At 55.8% G+C, this 17,341-nt stretch overlaps 1 protein-coding gene across 2 annotated transcripts in view; it reads right to left on the bottom strand.

Moving 5' to 3' along the window:
• Positions 1–243: 243 nt before the first annotated feature.
• MYT1L (myelin transcription factor 1 like) overlaps positions 244–17,341 on the bottom strand; it is a 137,188-nt gene continuing 120,090 nt past the window's right edge. For both annotated transcript variants that reach the window (XM_027113907.1, XM_027113908.1), the window contains exons 18-21: positions 11,704–11,795; positions 3,830–3,933; positions 710–853; positions 244–384 (exon numbers count right to left, since the gene is read on the bottom strand). In XM_027113907.1, coding sequence (XP_026969708.1) covers positions 244–384; positions 710–853; positions 3,830–3,933; positions 11,704–11,795 — 481 coding nt within the window. The remainder of the gene's footprint in view (positions 385–709; positions 854–3,829; positions 3,934–11,703; positions 11,796–17,341) is intronic.

The following is a 17,341-nucleotide window of genomic DNA, read 5'->3' as shown; positions in this document are numbered from 1 at the left end:
ATAAACATTACATGGCATATCACACTATGTCAGCTTATATGAAAACGTACAAAAATGTGAATGTATTCCAAAACTATTCTGTAGGTACTATCTTTAAAGCAAGACATGAAATCGTTATGAAGTCTTGTAAGCATAACACTGTTTCAAACAGAAATAAATATATAACACTTTCTGGTAAATTACAGCAGCAAAACACAAGAGGCGTCCTTTTTTTAAGCAAGCTTCCACCACTACGGCAGCTGCTCAGACCTGAATTCCTCTCACAGCCTGCTTTACACTTTCCAGTAGAGCTTTATTTTCTGGGCTCTGATAACGATCTTCATTTGTATACATGTCCGTCAAAGTAGTCACGTATGCATCAAAATTTTGTTCATTGATTGGATCCTACGAGATATTAAATAGTAGTTCATATGCAACTTTTAGTTTCTTAATAGGATATTCATAAAATTTAAAATTCATAAAATAGTATCACAGCATAACGCCACTGTCCTTATCATAGTTAAAAGGCCTTTTCAGAGAGACTTAATCTTAGGGGATCTACTGGTTCAGCCCCACCAGAGTCTCTAGCAATTAACGTTATGGTTTGGGGGAGGTAACCGCCAACATCCGAAGTTCGAAGAACGGTGAAAATAGAAAAGAAAAGCCATCTACTCTAGGATGCGCACCGCACGCGGCCTCCGGGGGCTGCTCCGCGCGGTCGGTCACTTACCATGTGCGGGAGCTGGATGTTGGCGAGACTGTGGATCAGGGACTGGCTCAGGTTGGCGAGTTCGTGGAGGAGGGACTCGTTCTGCTGCTCGATCACTTTGTTCTCCTCCTCGATGGTCTTCAGGCTGCTCTCCATGGTGGTGATCTGAAACGCACAGATGCGTGGGACATGTAACACGAGCCGGCCTGGGGAGCACGTGCCCGCTCCCACAGGGAGAGGCGTCAGCTCCCGAGGCAGAGGAAGAACCTCTCTGCTTAAATCAAGAGGCTTCCACGAGAAGCACAGGTCATTTTCAGGGTCATCGTCTTGTGTGCGTTGAGTCATCACACTTGAGCGCGTGGCAACTGGACTCTAAGGGCTTGTCTTTCTGAAAAGGGATTCATGCATTAGGGTGGGCTAGGCTCCTGGGCTGTGTCGACTTTCACTCAATTTTTTAAAAGTTCTGCTTGTCCTCGTGCGTAGAGGATCACATGAGGACTGTGTCCTTGTCCCGCCCTGGCCTTTCTGCTGGTGTGATGGGATTCTTTATCTGGATTAGTATCTTATGCACTGCAGCGACTAATACGTCTTCTTTTTAGCCCGAACTTAATTCTGCACAGATAAGTCTTGAAATATTGATTTATCTGTGAGGCACGTCACTGCCTCTCCTTAGGGTCGAGGCAGGTGTCTCTACCGGCATGTATGACATCTCTGCCTCCCTCCATCGGATAAAGGTCTACCGTGGCTTCCTGGGCAGCTCCTCCTTCCTCTAATATTCCAGAGAGAATTTAACAGTTGCCGTGGCACCTTCTGGCCTCCACCTGCCACCAGACAACCAGCACTTACTACACGGCCAGGCAGGAGAGCTGCCCCCATCTGCGTGGGCTGCAGGGACACAGTCGTGGAAGCGAATAGGCAGCTTGGATGCTGTAGTCAAGGCTGGTTACATGGGTATGGGGGCTCCTGGCAGCCACAGAGCGTGTACCAGGCTCTGTGGGTCCCCCGCACCCGTGTAGCTTGGCAGCCGCAGGCCAGCATCACAGGGGATGCGTAGAAACAAGACAGAGTTGCCGGACGTGCACCGAGCTCACAGCCTTAGTGCCTTCACGCTGTAACCACCGGCTGCCCCCAGTCACCTGAATCTCTGCTTCATAAGCTCTACACTCCGATGTCTCAGGTAGGGTTTCCCCGCTCACAGCCAGGGGGAGGGCGGGGCACGCGGCTGGTTCTGTGCCCCCGGCCCTGGCTCAGCGTCCTCCGCCTGGGGATGGGGACCTTCCTCCCCTCCCTGCCACTGGCAGCGTGTCCTCCGACTACGTGTCTGAGGGACCTCTCGTTTCCTGCAGTGCAGGGAGGAGGCCGCTAGGATGGTGTGCGTGTTTATGCGAAAGCTAGACCTGGCTCAGGATAAAGATAAGATTTATAAGAGACAAACGTAGAGCTGAGCAATCACTGATTTGATGATATGAAAAAAATAGATAATCCTTCATACTGTTCTGAGCGTTTTGTTTTATTTTTTTATTGTTTTGGCCATGCTGTGTGCCTTGTGGGATCTTAGCTCCCCAATCAGGTATCGAACCCCTGCCCCCTGCAGTGGAAGCACAGAGTCCTAACTACTGGACCACCAGGGAAGGCCCCAGTTCTGAGCATTTTCAATGAAGAGACTGTGAACTCTGTCCAGGCTCTGGACCTGGGACCCTGCGAGGACCCTGGTCTCCCTCAGTTTCTGCAGTTGTAAAATGAGAGAGGTGCGGGTCAGACTGACCATTCAGTGCCTTTGAAGCAGCAGAATCAGAAGCTATTCTCACACTGAAGGCTCACTGGAGCCCTCAGGTAACACAGGTAAGAGTGGGGCTCTGACAGCTGGGGCTTGGGCTCCGGGGCTATCAGGCGCGGTGACTGTCGCTCCCTAACTATCCCAGCGGCCGTGCCACGGGGCTCCTGGGGGCCGTGCGTGTGCCCTGTATGGCTAGGGTGTGCGGCCTGGAGAGCTCTGTCTTCACCTCCAGTCGCTGGACAAAACGCAGCAGCACGGTCCTCTCCCTCCCGGTGTCACTGACCCGGCTGGAGGTGAGGGGTACCAGAAAGCCCAGCGGCACGGCCTCCACCCCTCCCGCTTTGGTTTTGGATTAAAGGTAAGGAAAACCCTTGCCTGTCTCAGGCACGCCTTGGGCTGCAGCACAGCCGGAGGTGAGGCCATGGTCAGCAGGTGGGCTGGTGTCTGAACAAGTGGACACAACGGCCAGGCAGAGAACCTCAGCCTCACATCCGCCCGAGGGCACGAAAGGGTAGCCCTGGAGTCCCTGTTGTGACCCTGGTGGGGGGATAGCTGGAGGGCTCCCCTCCCTGGAGAGGCTGTGCCCGCGGGGACGGGGACCAGCAGGGACCTGTCCTTGCCCCCTAAGCCCATGGGCAAGAATCCCAGTAAGGCTGTGATGCCCCGAGGGGATGGCTGGGGAGGGGCAGGTCCAGGCCACAGAGGGCGTGGGTTCGAACAGGACAGGAATCCCTGGCCTCGCCTGTGAGTGGCTGCAGTGCTTCCCCATTCCCAGAGCCGCGGCGGGGAAGGCCTGTGGAGAGGCAAACTGGGCGCGCTGGGCCCACGGCTCTGTGGCCCTGGCTGAGCAGTCAGGGGCAGCGGGAGTTGTGGACACTCACCATGTGGACCGCTGTGGGCACCTGGGCTATAGGACCAAAGCCCCTGGGATGGGGCATCTAGTAGGTGCTCAATAAAGGCTCCACCCCTCCCCTCCCAGCAGGCTCGTGAGGCCACGGAGAGCAGCGGCCCCCGGGAACCCAAGCAACAAGCTCCCTGTTCCTGTTTACCGCGTGATGACCTTAGGGCCCTTGCATCCCGGGGCGGGGGGGAAAGAGCTCACCCGCTGCAGGAGCCGCGCTCCTCGGGACCGTCTACTCATAACCACGTGTCGTTAAAAATACCAACACAAGAGGGAAAACTAGCCGGCCGGCGGCCCCTCTGTCACAGCAAGTTTTGCCACTGAAATGATCTCAGCAGGACACTGAGAAGAAAGGTGAATAAGTAAAGGGAAAACCGGGCAAGGAAACAGGCAATGGCGGCAGCCCTCGGCTCCGCGGCGTCAGCGCAGGCGGCGGCTCGATTGAGGCGTCAGAAACTGTTACCTGAGTCCGGAGCTTGATCATGTCGGCTTCCATCTGGGAGTTGGATTCGTTCAGCTCCTTGATTTCCTCATCCAGCTGCTTGATCTCCTCATCGTTCTCTACGCCTGAAAGGGCGGAGGGGAGGGGCTTAGAGACGCTGCGCCTGGGAGCACTACAGGTAGAACCTGGCGGCGTCGCTCTTTCTAGGTTTGGAACCGAACTTGCTGGGGGAGGGTACTCTTCAATTAAAAACTATAGTCACAGTTTGTGTGTCTTCTATCCCCCCTGCCACCCTCCTTACAATTAAGGCACCTAAAAACAGAAAAAATCAGCTGGGGGGACACAGGCCCCCCAAACTGAAAGGCTCCGTCTCCCTGGGACGATTAACCAGAGCCTCGGGGTGTGACCCCCTCCCCCCGACTCCAGCCAAAACCATCTCGTCCTGGACGTGGATTTACGCGGTGCAGCCCGTGAATTGTCTCCTCTGTTTATTCCCTGTCTCTGTCTGCATCTCTGTCTCGCTCCCTCTCTCTTTCTCCCCCATCACTCTGGGAAGGAGCCTGCTGACATATCTGAAAATGAGGCCAACAGGGTCCCTGCCCTCCACAAGCCTAGGTTTTGGGTAGGAAAACTGATAACAGACCGGTAACCAAAAACCCGACTCGGTGGGTGCTGAGGTAGCTGTCCCCCGTGGGAGGATGAGGGAGCAGTGACAGCCTTCAGGCGGGTGGTCACAGAGGCTCTCTGAATATCGACAGCTAACTAATAAACACGTCCCCCCATCTGGATGGCCAGGGCGTGAAGCTTGGCTGGGCCGCGTCCTGGGGGAGCGGGGCTGTGCAGCCGCCAGCGGGGCCCTGGCTGGGCTGCAGGGGCAATTGTCAGGGTTTACAAGGGGCGTTTTCGAGGCCAGCCTGGATGGCTGCTGGCCACCTGGCCTCGCCAGTGTCAGAAAGATCCCGATACTTCTGGCGTTTGACGCTGGTGTCCCACGGCGGAGCGTCCCTAGGGGACGAGCAGGAGCCCGGCAAGTGAAGCTACGGGACGACCACACCTGTCCCTCGCACGGCACCTGGGGGAGCTTGGGGGGCCGCTGTCCAGCTCTGTAGAGAGAGGGGTCCAGTCCGCCAGGGACGGAAGGCCCCAGACCACCTGGAATGCTGCAGACCCTTCACGGAGGGTTCCTCGCCTCCCAGGAGTCGAGGAGGCAAAGCAAAGAGAGACTGGGGGTCTGAGCCTCAGCTGCTGTTTTTAGCGAAATGAAAAAAAAAAAAAAAAAAAGATCGGCAAGAGTAAAGCATCTTCCTGCGAAGAATCACATTTCTCCCACGGTGTTATGTCTCCTCATAAAAGCAGTCAGGAGGAACGCGTCATCGTGTTCAATTTAATTTCCCCTTTAATAATTCCTCCTTCTGAATCGTTTCTCCCCATGGACCTGTCTTAGGTGTGAAGCGAGGCTCACGGACGAGCTGTTCTTGAGCACCTGCCCAAGTCTTCCCTCTTCCCCCTGCTGTGCTCCCACCGTCACCCAGGGGGACGGGGGGTGACCTTAACCAGAGTGATGGCTCTCTCGTCCACGACCCCTGATCAGCGTCTTAGGTCCTCAAGGTGCTTCTCTGCCAGCGTCTTACAAGGTCCAGAACATCAACAACAGTCTTCCTTTTTATCAAATGCACCCGGAAAGCATGTCCTAAAGGATATAATAACAAATACTGCCAGGAATGAGACGAGGTTCACCCTTTCTCAGGTGGAGGCCGCTATTCCCCCACGTTTTATATGTGACCAAGTCTTTATGGCAATCTCTCAAAGTTAGGGCTTAGGATTGACTGAGTTAGGGTATATAAAAAACCCGGCACACGGGAGGTCTCCACCAAGGCTGTGGCCAACGTAATTATTCTTCCGTAGTTGAAGTTCAGGTATAGCTCAAGATAAGAATGCATGAAAATAATCACGATAAATGCATAAAAATCCTGACTTGTAAAACAACTAAATCATGAGGCAGTTTATCATTTAACGAGGATTCGCCACACATTCCTCTAAATTGCTGGTCTTCCAACCGCACGGAGAACATCTCTTGTGAAAACTGAATCCTCGGGCTGTGATGGTCGTCACATTTTCCAAGTGAATTTCTGTTATGATTTCTGGACAAGCTCTTCATGTCATATTTCTTCAGCTTTTCAGATTTGAACAGTTCAGATTTGAACTTTTCCCGGGTGTGTTTTGCAGTTTGTGTTGAGGACCAGCCGTGTGAAGAGAGGGTTATCGCATTTTCCTAAGAGGCCCAGAGGATGTCCCTCTGCTCTCGGACCCTGAGGTGCAGCTGCCTTTTAAGATTTCCTGAGCGTTGCTTGCATTCAGGCCCTTTCTGAAGCCACTGTTACCGGTTCTAATGTTCTGCCGCGCGGGCACTTGCTGAGACAGGGGGCGCGTCTCCACAAGGCCCCTCAGGCAATGGCTCTGAGCCTCTCTGTAGTGTGAGAATACATTGTGCAAAGGAAACGCGTCGGTTCATACAGGAGCAGTCTTCTCTCACATATTAAATAAAATGTCTCATTTTTACTTGCATATGACACTGAAAGTGTCAGAGAGCAGACATGACTGCGTGTCACGAAGGTACCTCCTGCCAGAGTCTGTATGTGAGGCTGGGGCAGCTCTTCCTGGGGAGCTACCCCCTGTGCACCCCCAGAGCTATTTGATCAAGAGATATGATTCTGAATAATCGTGATAGGAAGGGTGAAAGATGTGCTACGCAACTGCCTATTTCCAACACCGAGATTTAATGTTTCCCTTGAGAAGTGAGTGGAGTTGTAAGCAAAGCAATCCATTTCAGGGTTGGCGGTTTGCAGATCGCTCCCCTATTATAAAACCCAGAGAACGGTGGGAGAGAATAGCACGCCTCGAATTTCCAATTAAACCCCCTTAATTCGCTTGTCAGGAGCACCCCATCGGCGGTACCTAATATACAGTGAAGTATATAAAATACACCGTCATGTCAGCATCTTTGTCTTGAGGCTAGATTCCAGCAAACTTAGAAGAATTTTGATAAAATTATGAGACAAGAATGTGGTCTTTCTGGAATATAGGTGAAATCTTGGGAGCCCATTTCACTGGTTTGAATTTTCATGAAAGAGTTTCCAACAATTATTATGTTCTGTTTAATTTTTGTGGAAAACCAACGTCTAAGCAGGGGACAGAGATCACGGTACTGGGAGATTTCCTGAAGTCTGGTGGCATTGCTTTTCTTTTCTTTTCTTTTCTTTTTTTTGTTTTAACATCTTTACTGGATTATAATTGCTTTACAATGTTGTGTTAGTTTCTGCTGTACAACAAAGTGAATCAGCTATACGTATACATATATCCCCATATTTCCTCCCTCTTGCGTCTCCCTCCCACCCTCCCTATCTCACCCCTCTAGGTGGTCACAAAGCACCGAGCTGGAAGCATTTCTGAACTGCCTTGATGAGGGGTTTTAGAGGTCTCGGGTTTAGAGCCGGGTTTTGAAACATGACAGACCTGGAATCTGAATCCATATCTTGCTACTTAAGAATCCTGTGGTGAGTACTTTCCTTAATCCCTAGACACCTCAAATCCCTCCATTTAAAAAGTCCCTATCTGTCACAGTGGCTGTAAGAAATAAGCTCACTATATAAGATACCTGAGCTATAGCGAGACTCGCCAAACAGGGGCCAAAGGAAAATGTTAAACGCTGTGTTGTCTGAGCAGCCCGACAGCACCGGGGTGTCTGCAGGCTCGTCTCTGCTCTGACCAGAAAGTAGCACAGATGGGTTTTGTCCTGCTGACCCCGTCGATGTGACTGACAAACAGTTAAAAGAAAAGAAAAAATACCGTATGTGGTCTAGTGCAGCGGGCTTCGATACTTGCTGAATTAAAGAATTTAAAAAACACACTTCTCCCTCACAAGTCCTAAAACTGCCAGCTGATGGTTTTTACTGTGACTTTAGTTGCCAAAAATGTATATATTTCTAGAAAATTGTATGTTGCAGAGTGCTTTCAGTATATTTTCATCAAAGCCTTGGACTGAGTGTTTAATTTATTAAAAAAAAATCTACTGTGTAAACTAAGTGGCAAATCAGGCTTCATTATCAAAACAATCTGCAGAGCAGATCAACCGTCCAACAGAGGTCACCGTAAATCCAATAAAGCACTAGCCAGGGCCCCCACGGTGACCTTTCCGTCTCTAAATTTTATTCTAGGAGATGGACGGATGGATGGATGGATGGAGGGATGAAGATGTGATGAACTAAGGAGCACCGGCTGCAGCACTGTTTCCTCCTGAAGCTCTTGGACCTGCCCTCCTGCCCGCTGGGGGGCGCCCTCAGGAGCCCAGCATTCGTGAGTGGTTCCTCGTTAAGTGTCTGCACGTGTGTGAGCCCAGGACTTGGGAGCAGCCTTTCTTCCCTGACGATGGGGAAGCTGGGGAAGACCCGGCAGGTGACAGATGGATTCTCAGACTGTCGGATTCTAGTGAGTCACGTGGAATTCGAGGGCCTGGAATTAAAGCCATCCATGTGGACGTGCCCCCAGGTCACCCTCGAGAGCCCCAGGGCACAAGTGCCTGGCTGTGAAGCCCGCTTCTGGAGAGGGGAGAGCGCCAGGTGGGCTCACTGGCCCGTCGGCGGCACTGGGGCACGGCGGGCAGGTAGGCTCACTGGCCCGTCGGCGGCACTGGGGCACGGCGGGGCCCTGGCTGCGGGTGTGCCCTCACAGGTCTCCTGGTACCGCTTTCACCTCTTCACCGCTTTGAGTTTCCTCTTCCTTCTTGGTAAAGGGGAGCGTCAGTACCCACGCTTGGGGCTGCTGGGAATATAAATGAATAAGTGCATGAAATCCCCGGACAGAGCTGCAGGCAGGGGAGGGGGCCTTCCCTCAGCTCACCATCCCAGACAGTAGATGAGAAGGGCAGAAAAACGTTATTTCTTTTCCTTCTCTCCTGAAGGCTTGGCCAAAAACTAAAACCAAAAAAGCAAAACCCCAAAGCCGCTGCAGCCCAACTCCGGGCAGAGATGCTCACAGGCGCGGAGTGACCATGTGCAGAGGGTCCCGGAGGAGACCTGGTAACTTCACAGAGCCCCAGCTGCTCGGAGAGCTGACCGACGACGTGGGATCATTCAGGGAGAGACACAGAGCAGTGAGAGTCTTTGCGGGGAAGAGATGGGAACAGACTCTTCTCTAAACTTCAGAAAGAAAAAGAAAGAACCTTGGATTTCAGAGCCGGAAGGAAACCTCAGAGACTTTTAGATGCACTCCTCCCTCTTCAGATAGACACTCGGGAGAAAAAGCCGGAACCCAGGACGGGAGCGGCCTGGCCCGAGTCAGCCCTAGGGCTCCAGCTGGTCCCTTGGCCGTGGTGCTCAGTCACCGTCAAGAGGACACATTGCACACGGAGGGTGAGTGACCTCGGGTAAGGTCTGCACTCAGCATGTTCAAGAGATGAGAGGGTGAGAGATGGGCTCTCCCTCACACGGAGTGAGGGCCACGCCTTTGACCGTGAAGGTCGGGCGCAGCTGCAGGGTCAGTGACCGCTGAGCTCCCGACCCCCAAAGAGCAGAAGTGAATTTCCACAGTCCTGCTCTTTGGTCAGACACACACAGGGATGAGGCCATTTATCCATGGGATGACGTGTGCTCTGGGTTTACTAGGAAGTGCCCTGATCTTGGCAGAAAAGGTGCCCCGACAGGTGAGAAGCGAGGGGACCGCCAGCCTTGGGCTCCAGCATGGACTGGGCTTGGGAAGACCTGGGTTTGTCCCTCTTCTGCTGCTTCATCTCCAGGTGACCTGGGCTTCCCCGGGTCCTCGTCTGTGGACAAGCAAGTGACCGAACCTACAGCAGGAAGAAACGTTCTGAAGACTAAAATCAGGAAGCTGAGCTCAGGTGCAGAGAGGTGGGTGGATGGCGACCCTGCGGGCGACCCCACTGACCAGGGTGGAGCCGGGAGCCAGGTGCCCAGCCTGGGTGAAGGCTGGGGTTGGTTCCTCTCCCAGATGCCATGAGTCCTTTCTGGATAACAGCTGTGACTAGCAGTTACAGAAGGAGGACTCTGAGTGTCGGATGCCCCCATGAGAGGTGCCGGCCCGGGGGACTCCCCGCTCTCCCCGGCCATCCTGCCCGCTGGGAAGCCTCATCCTCTGGGTGTGCAGACCTGCCCTCTCCACTTCTCTCCCCGCTGGGTCTGCACTGCGCTCCGTCTATCCGGAGGCATGAGCTGGCGCAGACTCACATCGGTTTGCAGAAGGAGTTTTGCTTTAGCCCCGGGGATGTTGTGCGGGTGAAATGTCGACTAAATATTTTGCAAAGAGCTCAGTGGATGTTGTTTTCTCTCTGGCAACGCGCCCTGCCCCTCGATGGCTGAGTGAGAAGGGACATTGGTGACCCTGGCGTCTCGGGATGGGCTCCTCACGCTGGCGGGTGAGTCTGAGAACTTCCGTCTAACTGGTGCCCGTCCCCCATCTCCAGCCCCTGAGCCGCCTTGAGCAGAGGTGGGGCTCACGGGGCTTGAACCTTCAGGTGGAAGCGTCGTGGCCCTGACTGTCTTCCTGGTAAGTGACGGGGAGCAGGATGAGGCATGTTTCCTGCTGAACCCCTCGTGCTATCCTCAGGACCGAGAATAGTGCCCGGTGAGCCGTGGAGGCCTCAGGGCCGCGGCCGGGCCCCAGGCGTCTCCAGGCTAGGAGCGCGGCAGGGCTGGTCCTTGTCTGCGTGCATCCTGGGTGCGGGGCAGCCCGGGAAGCGGAGGGGGAGGGTCGGCCCCATCCGCCACCCAGTCCTGGGGCCCGAGCTACCTGCGGCGGGTCCAGGCGTCCAGCACGGGGGTGACCCGCGTTCCTCGGCACTTGGTTCCTTTGGGGAGCACGGAGCTCGGGAGGCGCCTTGCCAGGGTTCAGCACGTTCACCGTAGGCCCCGCTCTGCCTGAGCCCCGTCCCTCACAAAGTCCCCTGAGGGGCTGGGAGGGGGAACCTCTCACAGGCCACCCTGCTGAGGGATTACAATTGCACTGGTCTCCCGATCGCTGCAAACACTGCACTAGGGACCGCTGGACCTCAGCTCCCAGGGACACACACGGTCACGCCCCCGCGAGCCTCTGGTGGCAATACGGGCATCAGCGCATCAGCGTGTGTGTTTCTGTGAAAGACACGTCCTCATGTAATGTGTGCACTGATTCACTGACACTGGGGTCTCAGACAGCAGCCTGTCTGACGCGGCCTAAGCCGTGTCACGGCCTCCTTACGCCCAGGACACCAGATGGCACCCCTGTCCTGCTCTGGGGGCCTTTTCAACAGTGGTGTCTCCAACGGGAAAACACAAAAATTCAGCAAACGCAGCGCCCCACAGACTGTGAAGAGGACCCTTATTTATGGCTGAGCCACGAGGAGAAGGCAGAAAGGACGGGCCTCGCGGGAAAGTGGCCGAGATTCAGGCTCTCCTCCCCTCCCCGGGGCCCTGAAAGCACCGCGAGCGCCGGTCTGGGGTCACAAACTGACGGAAGCGTGGACCCGGGGCCCCGAGGCCGGGCTGGGACGGGCTCCGAGGCCCGAGCCCCCCGCGTGCGCTCCGCCCGCATCTTTGCGCGCCTCCTGCGGTGGGCCAGGGAGCGTCTGGAAGGAGGGCTGCGCAGACAGACGGACGCCAGCTCCTGCCCCAGAGTGAGGGTGAGAGAGACAGCCGTGGGCTGCGTGTGGCCCGAGGGCCCCTGACTCAGCGCCCGGCGCAGAAGGCCGTGGGGAGGCCGCCTCCCCCCGCGTGGACCGGCTTTGCCCGGGCGGGAGTGACCGCTGCCCCCTCCCGAAGGGACGAGGCTATGCTGGGGCTCCGCTGGGGCCGCGAGGACGGCCGGGCTGTGGCCGTGGCCCCGACGCGCTGGGCGCACACGGTTACCGTTGCTGGCCCGCTGCCGGATGGTCAGCATCTGCTCTCCCGACAGCTTCGCCTTCTTCATGGCCGACGTGGCCCGCGGGCATCCCGACAAGCTGGGGACGAGACGGGAGGTGGAGTTAGTCGCAGGTTCCGGGTGGGGGGGGGGGGCGGCCCGGGCCTGCAGGGAAAACTGCCTCGAGCTGCAGGTCCCCATATCACCCGACTGGGCTGGTTGCCGGCAAAGGGCCACCTGCACATGGGGAACCAGAGCGGAAGGTGGGCAGGGCCGGCTGTGCCCACAGGCTGGTGTCTGTGGATGGCGGACTTCGGGGCGGACACGCAGCACAGGGCCGCAGTGTGGCCTGGGGCGAGGTCTGACCGCTGGGGCTCGGGCAGCAGGGAGATGAGCCCTCTGAGGGCCCCTGGGACTTTTAGGGAGCGCCTATCTCACTTTAACAAACTTCCTTATTGGGACTGCCCTGGCGGTCCAGTGGATAGGGCTCCTCCGTTCCACTGCAGGGGGCTCAGGTGCGATCCCTGGTCGGGGAACTAAGATCCCACACGCCGCGCGGCGCGGCCAAAAGTAAAAACTTCCTTATTGTGGAAAGTCTCAAACTCACAGAAGGGTTGGATTCAAAACTTAACGTCAAACGTGCAAAAGTAGAAGGGGCAGAGTGATGAGCTACCACCCAGTCTCCATCCTGACTCGCCAGGGCCCCTTCCCCACAGTTATTTGGGAGAAACCCCCAAACACAGCCTCAGCATCAGTATCTCACCTGAGGGTCTGAAACGTGTGCCAACACCCTCACCTGTCGGGGTCCACACGCCCCCATCTGCCTCCTAACCTCGTGAATGGTGGTCCGCCCGGGTCTGCGTGTGCTCTGCGCCCTGAGCTGGGACCTGGTCTGGGCAGCGTCTCTGCAGGACGCCTCCCTCCCTCTTACTTTCTTTCTGGGTCCGTGTTGAGGACGGCGATCTGAGCACCTTCCGCGGGGGCCAAGCCTGGGCCTCCGCACCCCTCGCCCCTCTCCTGGCTACACCTCCAGGGGCCGCACAGGAGGACCCACTGCACCACTGTCAGGGCCACTCTAGGCGCTTTATACGCAGGTGAAACGTGAGCCAGTGTATATTATAGTATTTTACGTATATGCAAACCACGTGTATCATTTTGTATTTCCTCTGCATTTTCAGGGCTAGACGGACCCTGTCCTCAGAGAGTGACACTTACACGGTCACTAGGCAACATCCGTGGGACATCTGCGTTTATACAGGGAGGCCTTCGGAATGTCTCTTCAGATACATTTTCTAATACTTTTTCTAATGGGGATTTTAGCAGGTGTTTTGGGGGAGGACACCTTCGTACAACAAATGTTCTTACGAGGAAGTTCTGAGGTGCTGGTTCGAGGAGACGTTTGCATCTGACAACTGTGCAGGACTCTCCCCGAGAGGCCGAGTGACTGCCGTGCCCACTGCTCTTCCCAGAACCTCACCGGGCCGTGCGCTCGCTCACGGAGCTTCTAGATTTACAGGGGAAGGGGCAGTGGGACGTCACCCCAGAGGGTGACACAGCGTCCTGTTAGTTAGGGGCCATCATCCCTGGGGCCTGTTGCTTGGAGGCAGCACGTCGCCAGGCGTGCCCAGGGGCTCCCGGATGCTTGGATTGGAAGCCGTGCACAGCGGCTGCCCACCCCGATTCTCCTACCTGAACAGAAGTGGGAGCGGGGGCTACAGGACAGAGTGAGGGCGGAAAGTAACGAGAAGGAAGCCCAGCGCGCGGAAGCCAGCGGAGTGAGGGACTCGGGTGTCTCCACGCGTCCATCCCCAGCTGGCGGGGCCCAAACCCGGATGTGCAGCAGCAGGATGGCCTGGAAACAGTTTCACACACAGACTCCTGGACCCACGTTGAGGGTCGGAACCAGATTTCAGTCTCCAGTTGCTTCTCCTAGCTTCCAGTTAACCGAACTGCCAGCCGGGAACGACAGATAACGGTGTCCTTCAGCCAGAGCTGGGAACTAAATTAGGAGACACAGACAGGCCCGCAGAAGGATGTGTTCTTTGCAAACACGCCTGCACCGTGTTCCTCCCATTCCGATCCAGTGACTGCATCCCAGCCTGGGTCAAATTTGGAAGTGTCCGGAGCAGGCCGGGCGCCGGTGCCGGGTGGCGGGTGCCAGGCGAGGGCGCAGTGCCATCTAGTGGCGGCCCGAGCCAACCGCACCGGGTGCCCTGGGTCTGCGCTGGGCCAGGATCTCAGGGCAAAGGCCCCCGCCCGAGTCCTGCCAGGGAGCGACCCCGGGGGGATCTCGGTGTGGTGAGAGGAGAGTCCTGAAGCAGAGACCCAGCGGCCCTTATGGAGACGCTTCTAATTAAAACCAGGCTCCAGGCTCCAGGCAGCAAAGAGTTAACGCGTGTCTGCACCAGCGCCCACCTCTGGGGCCCCAGACGTCTGGCCCAGGCTCCACCAGGAATTCCTGGGAGGCTCCGGGCAGACACTGCCCAGGGCTTCAGAAAGGGACAGGGAGACGGAGGCCCAGCGTTTTATGAGGGCATCCCCCCGAGTGGAACTTCCTTCAGGAGAACGTCACCCCTGAAAATAGCTCAGTAAGTAGAACTTTCTGGGAGGGGGGTGGTTAGAAAGACTTGGGAGTCCACTGGGAGGAAAGTAAGAAATTCAAGAGCGCGTGGGGTGTTTGCTCTGGTGTTTGCTCACGGCCCGGAGTGGCTGGGGAACCGAGAATACAGGACCCCGACGTGAAAGACCCCTGTGACTCAGGCTGTCCCTCACGAAGTGCGGGTGCGCTGTCATGTACCTTGTTTTTTTCACTGTTTACGATTTCACCATTGATGTTAAAATCCTCTAGTACGGACGTGATACCTCCCTGTACAGCACAGATTCCCATGCTAATGCCACCCTCTGTATCGTAGCACTGAGGACGTGTCTCCAGCTGATTCCTGGTGACGGGCACTGCACTACTGTTACCGTCTGCGTCGTAACATTGGGGACTCTCGGGGGCGGGCAGTGCAGGCAGGCGCGGAGCGAGGGAACCGGCGCTAACACCGAGGGCGCACGTCACGCTCACCGGAGCTGCCACTTTTGAATGTGCTTCCTGAGACCACAGGGGATGTGTTGGGGGCACAGGGTGTCCTCTGACCCCCATGGAATCTCTGCCCCAGATTACTTGTCTGAACTGCTCCCATCTCAGCGCGAAGGGGTGTCCTTGTGGTTCCTTCTCAGCCCAAGATGTGGATTTGGAGTTTACCCCCAGCAACGTTCTGAGTTTCTCCAAAACATATTTGGTGTCGAGAGCATGCCCTGAGCCGTGGAGGGAGGCAAGCGTTAGGGCAGGAGCCTCTGTGCCCACCTGGGCCTTAGGACAGACGGGGTCTCCCAGTCGCAGGCGTTCATTTGCAGGGGCTGTGGGTCAGACGGGAGAGTAGCAGGCTTTGCAATCGCTTTATTTCTCCTGCTTGATCCCCCTCCATCCATGCATTTTGATGGCATCACGGAGGAATCAGGCTTTTGCGAGCACCCGGGTCCCAGCTGGCGGGCATCACAGGATCGCTGGGGTCGCCCCGCCGAGGATGGGGGGCTGAGTGGCTCCTACTCTTCTGACCCCCTTTCTTGCCTGGAATTACTGCTGAGCCCGAGGGCGCTCAGCACCATTGGGGGCAGGTGAGAGCAGGTGTGGAGTCAGACGACCTACAGGGACGGCCCTTAGGAGGCTCTTTCCTCAGGTGTTCTTTTCCCGACAGTGTTGCGACCGACACTGCTGAGTCGCGGGGGCTCCAAAGTTCATCTCTGGGGCGAGTGTCCCCCTGGTGTGGCTGAGAAGGACGTTTGTTTATGACAGCGAGGCTGGTACTTCGGGCGGGGAGGCCTGGGTGCGGGGGAGGGGTGGTCCTGCCGTCCCCAGGAAGCCCCCAGGCTTCTCCTGTGGCCGTTCCTCTGGGGGCAGCTCGGCCGATGGGGCGCCTTCCCTTCACTGCACTGGTTACTCGCGAGGTCTTTCTCAAAACTCAAAAACCCAAGATCTTCTCAAAACTCAAAACTCTCAAGCTCTCAAAAACTCAAGACTCTGGGTCCTGGACGTTTTTCTGGTTTCCTTCTTTGATCGTTTTCTTTCTTCCATTTTCTCTCGTCTCTCTACTTTTTCAGAAACTCCTATAGCTGTTGGTTATTAAATCACATGAATTGTTTCTCTATTTTTAAAATACTGTCTTCTTTTCTCACCTCTTTATCATTTAAGGGAGCGTTCCTCAGCTTTGTATTCTAACTTTCTATGTGGAGTTTTAAGTCTTACTCGCCTTTTTTATTTTAGAAGATCTTTCTTGTTCTCTGAATGTTTTTTGAGTTATGAATATCATAACTTATAATATCCTTTCTATCCTTTTCTGTCTGATGATAAATTACAGTTGTTTTTGTTTTAAAGTCTTCTTCTTCCAGAAATGTCTGTTTTCTCTGAGCTTTTTTTCCTTTTCTGTCTTCTTCCAAGTGTGTTTATTTTGTTTTCTGTCCTGTTACCTGGCGCATCCCTTAAATAGCTGGAAACCCTAGGCTGCTCATTCCCGTTCTCCAGACATCACACATTTCTCTGGGACCCACTGGTTTCGGGGGTGGAACACCGTCCCGTCTAGATGGGCTCGAGTGGCCCCAGCGGCTCTGAGACAAGCTGGGGGGTGGCGGGGCCTCCACATTTCACTTAATGTTCCTGAGTCCAGCACAAGGGCCACCCCTGTGTCCAGCCGCTCCTGGGGTCCCAGGCCAGAGCTTCCCACTCCACTGGGGTGACGGGGGCTGGGCTGGACATCTAGGGGTCAGGCTGCTTCTTATGGAGACTTTGAACTAGTCCTCTGTTTTCAAGCCTTCTCTGAACCCCCCACAAGGGGCCCACTGGTCTGTGGGTTCTGTGGGATCCGCAGCCCCCTGAGCTCCCCCTTCACCCATGTCCCCCGCCACCCCTTCCTCTCCCGGAGATGCAGGTCTGAGTCATTTGTCCGTCAGCTTTGCAGCTCCCAGGACTTTGTGGATGAGATAGAATTCACTTCTCTTTTAACAATATTTTACCGTTTAAAAGCATTCTGGGTTTATAACCTGAGAGTAGGTCACTTCAGCGGAGGTTTGAGACTGAGCGGAGATGACTGTGTTCTCAGCCTGTGGCGTCTGGCCAGGACTTTCTGTAGAGATGCCCACCGAGGTCTGGGGTCCACGGGCACTTGGCTGTAATGTGCGTGCTCTTTCCGCCCCTCTCCTGGGGGCCAGTGTGGCGGTCTCTCTCTCCTGGAGTGACGGTGGTCCTGGTGGCCAGATCCTAGGCACACCTGGTCCAGGGGACGGAAGCTTAAGTGTTGCCATGACACCCAGGGGAGCATCCTCAAAGACAGACCCGTCCTCCATCCAGCGACAGAAACAGCCTAGAGACGAAGCTTCCAGGGTAGGCGGGGTGGGGGTGGGGGTCAGAGGGCAGAGCCACGGGGCATGGAGCCGGCAGCCGGGTCGGCCCTGCTGGCCCGGGCCTAGTGACGCGGGATCACACCTAGCGACCTAGTGTCCCCACCGCCCTGAGCCCCACTCGTTCTCCTGCCGCATCCTAGCAGACGGCGGGGAACCTGCTTCTCTCTGTGTTTCTCCTTTTGCTTGTCTCTAGGAAGCCCGGGGCTC

The sequence above is a fragment of the Aethalodelphis obliquidens genome, unplaced genomic scaffold (assembly GCF_003676395.1).
Source record: "Aethalodelphis obliquidens isolate GAN/ISIS:26980383/991018 unplaced genomic scaffold, ASM367639v1 scaffold12, whole genome shotgun sequence".
Lineage (NCBI taxonomy): Eukaryota > Metazoa > Chordata > Mammalia > Artiodactyla > Delphinidae > Aethalodelphis > Aethalodelphis obliquidens.
Note: the sequence above shows the minus strand (reverse complement) of the source record. Positions and strands in the feature narration are given on the sequence as shown.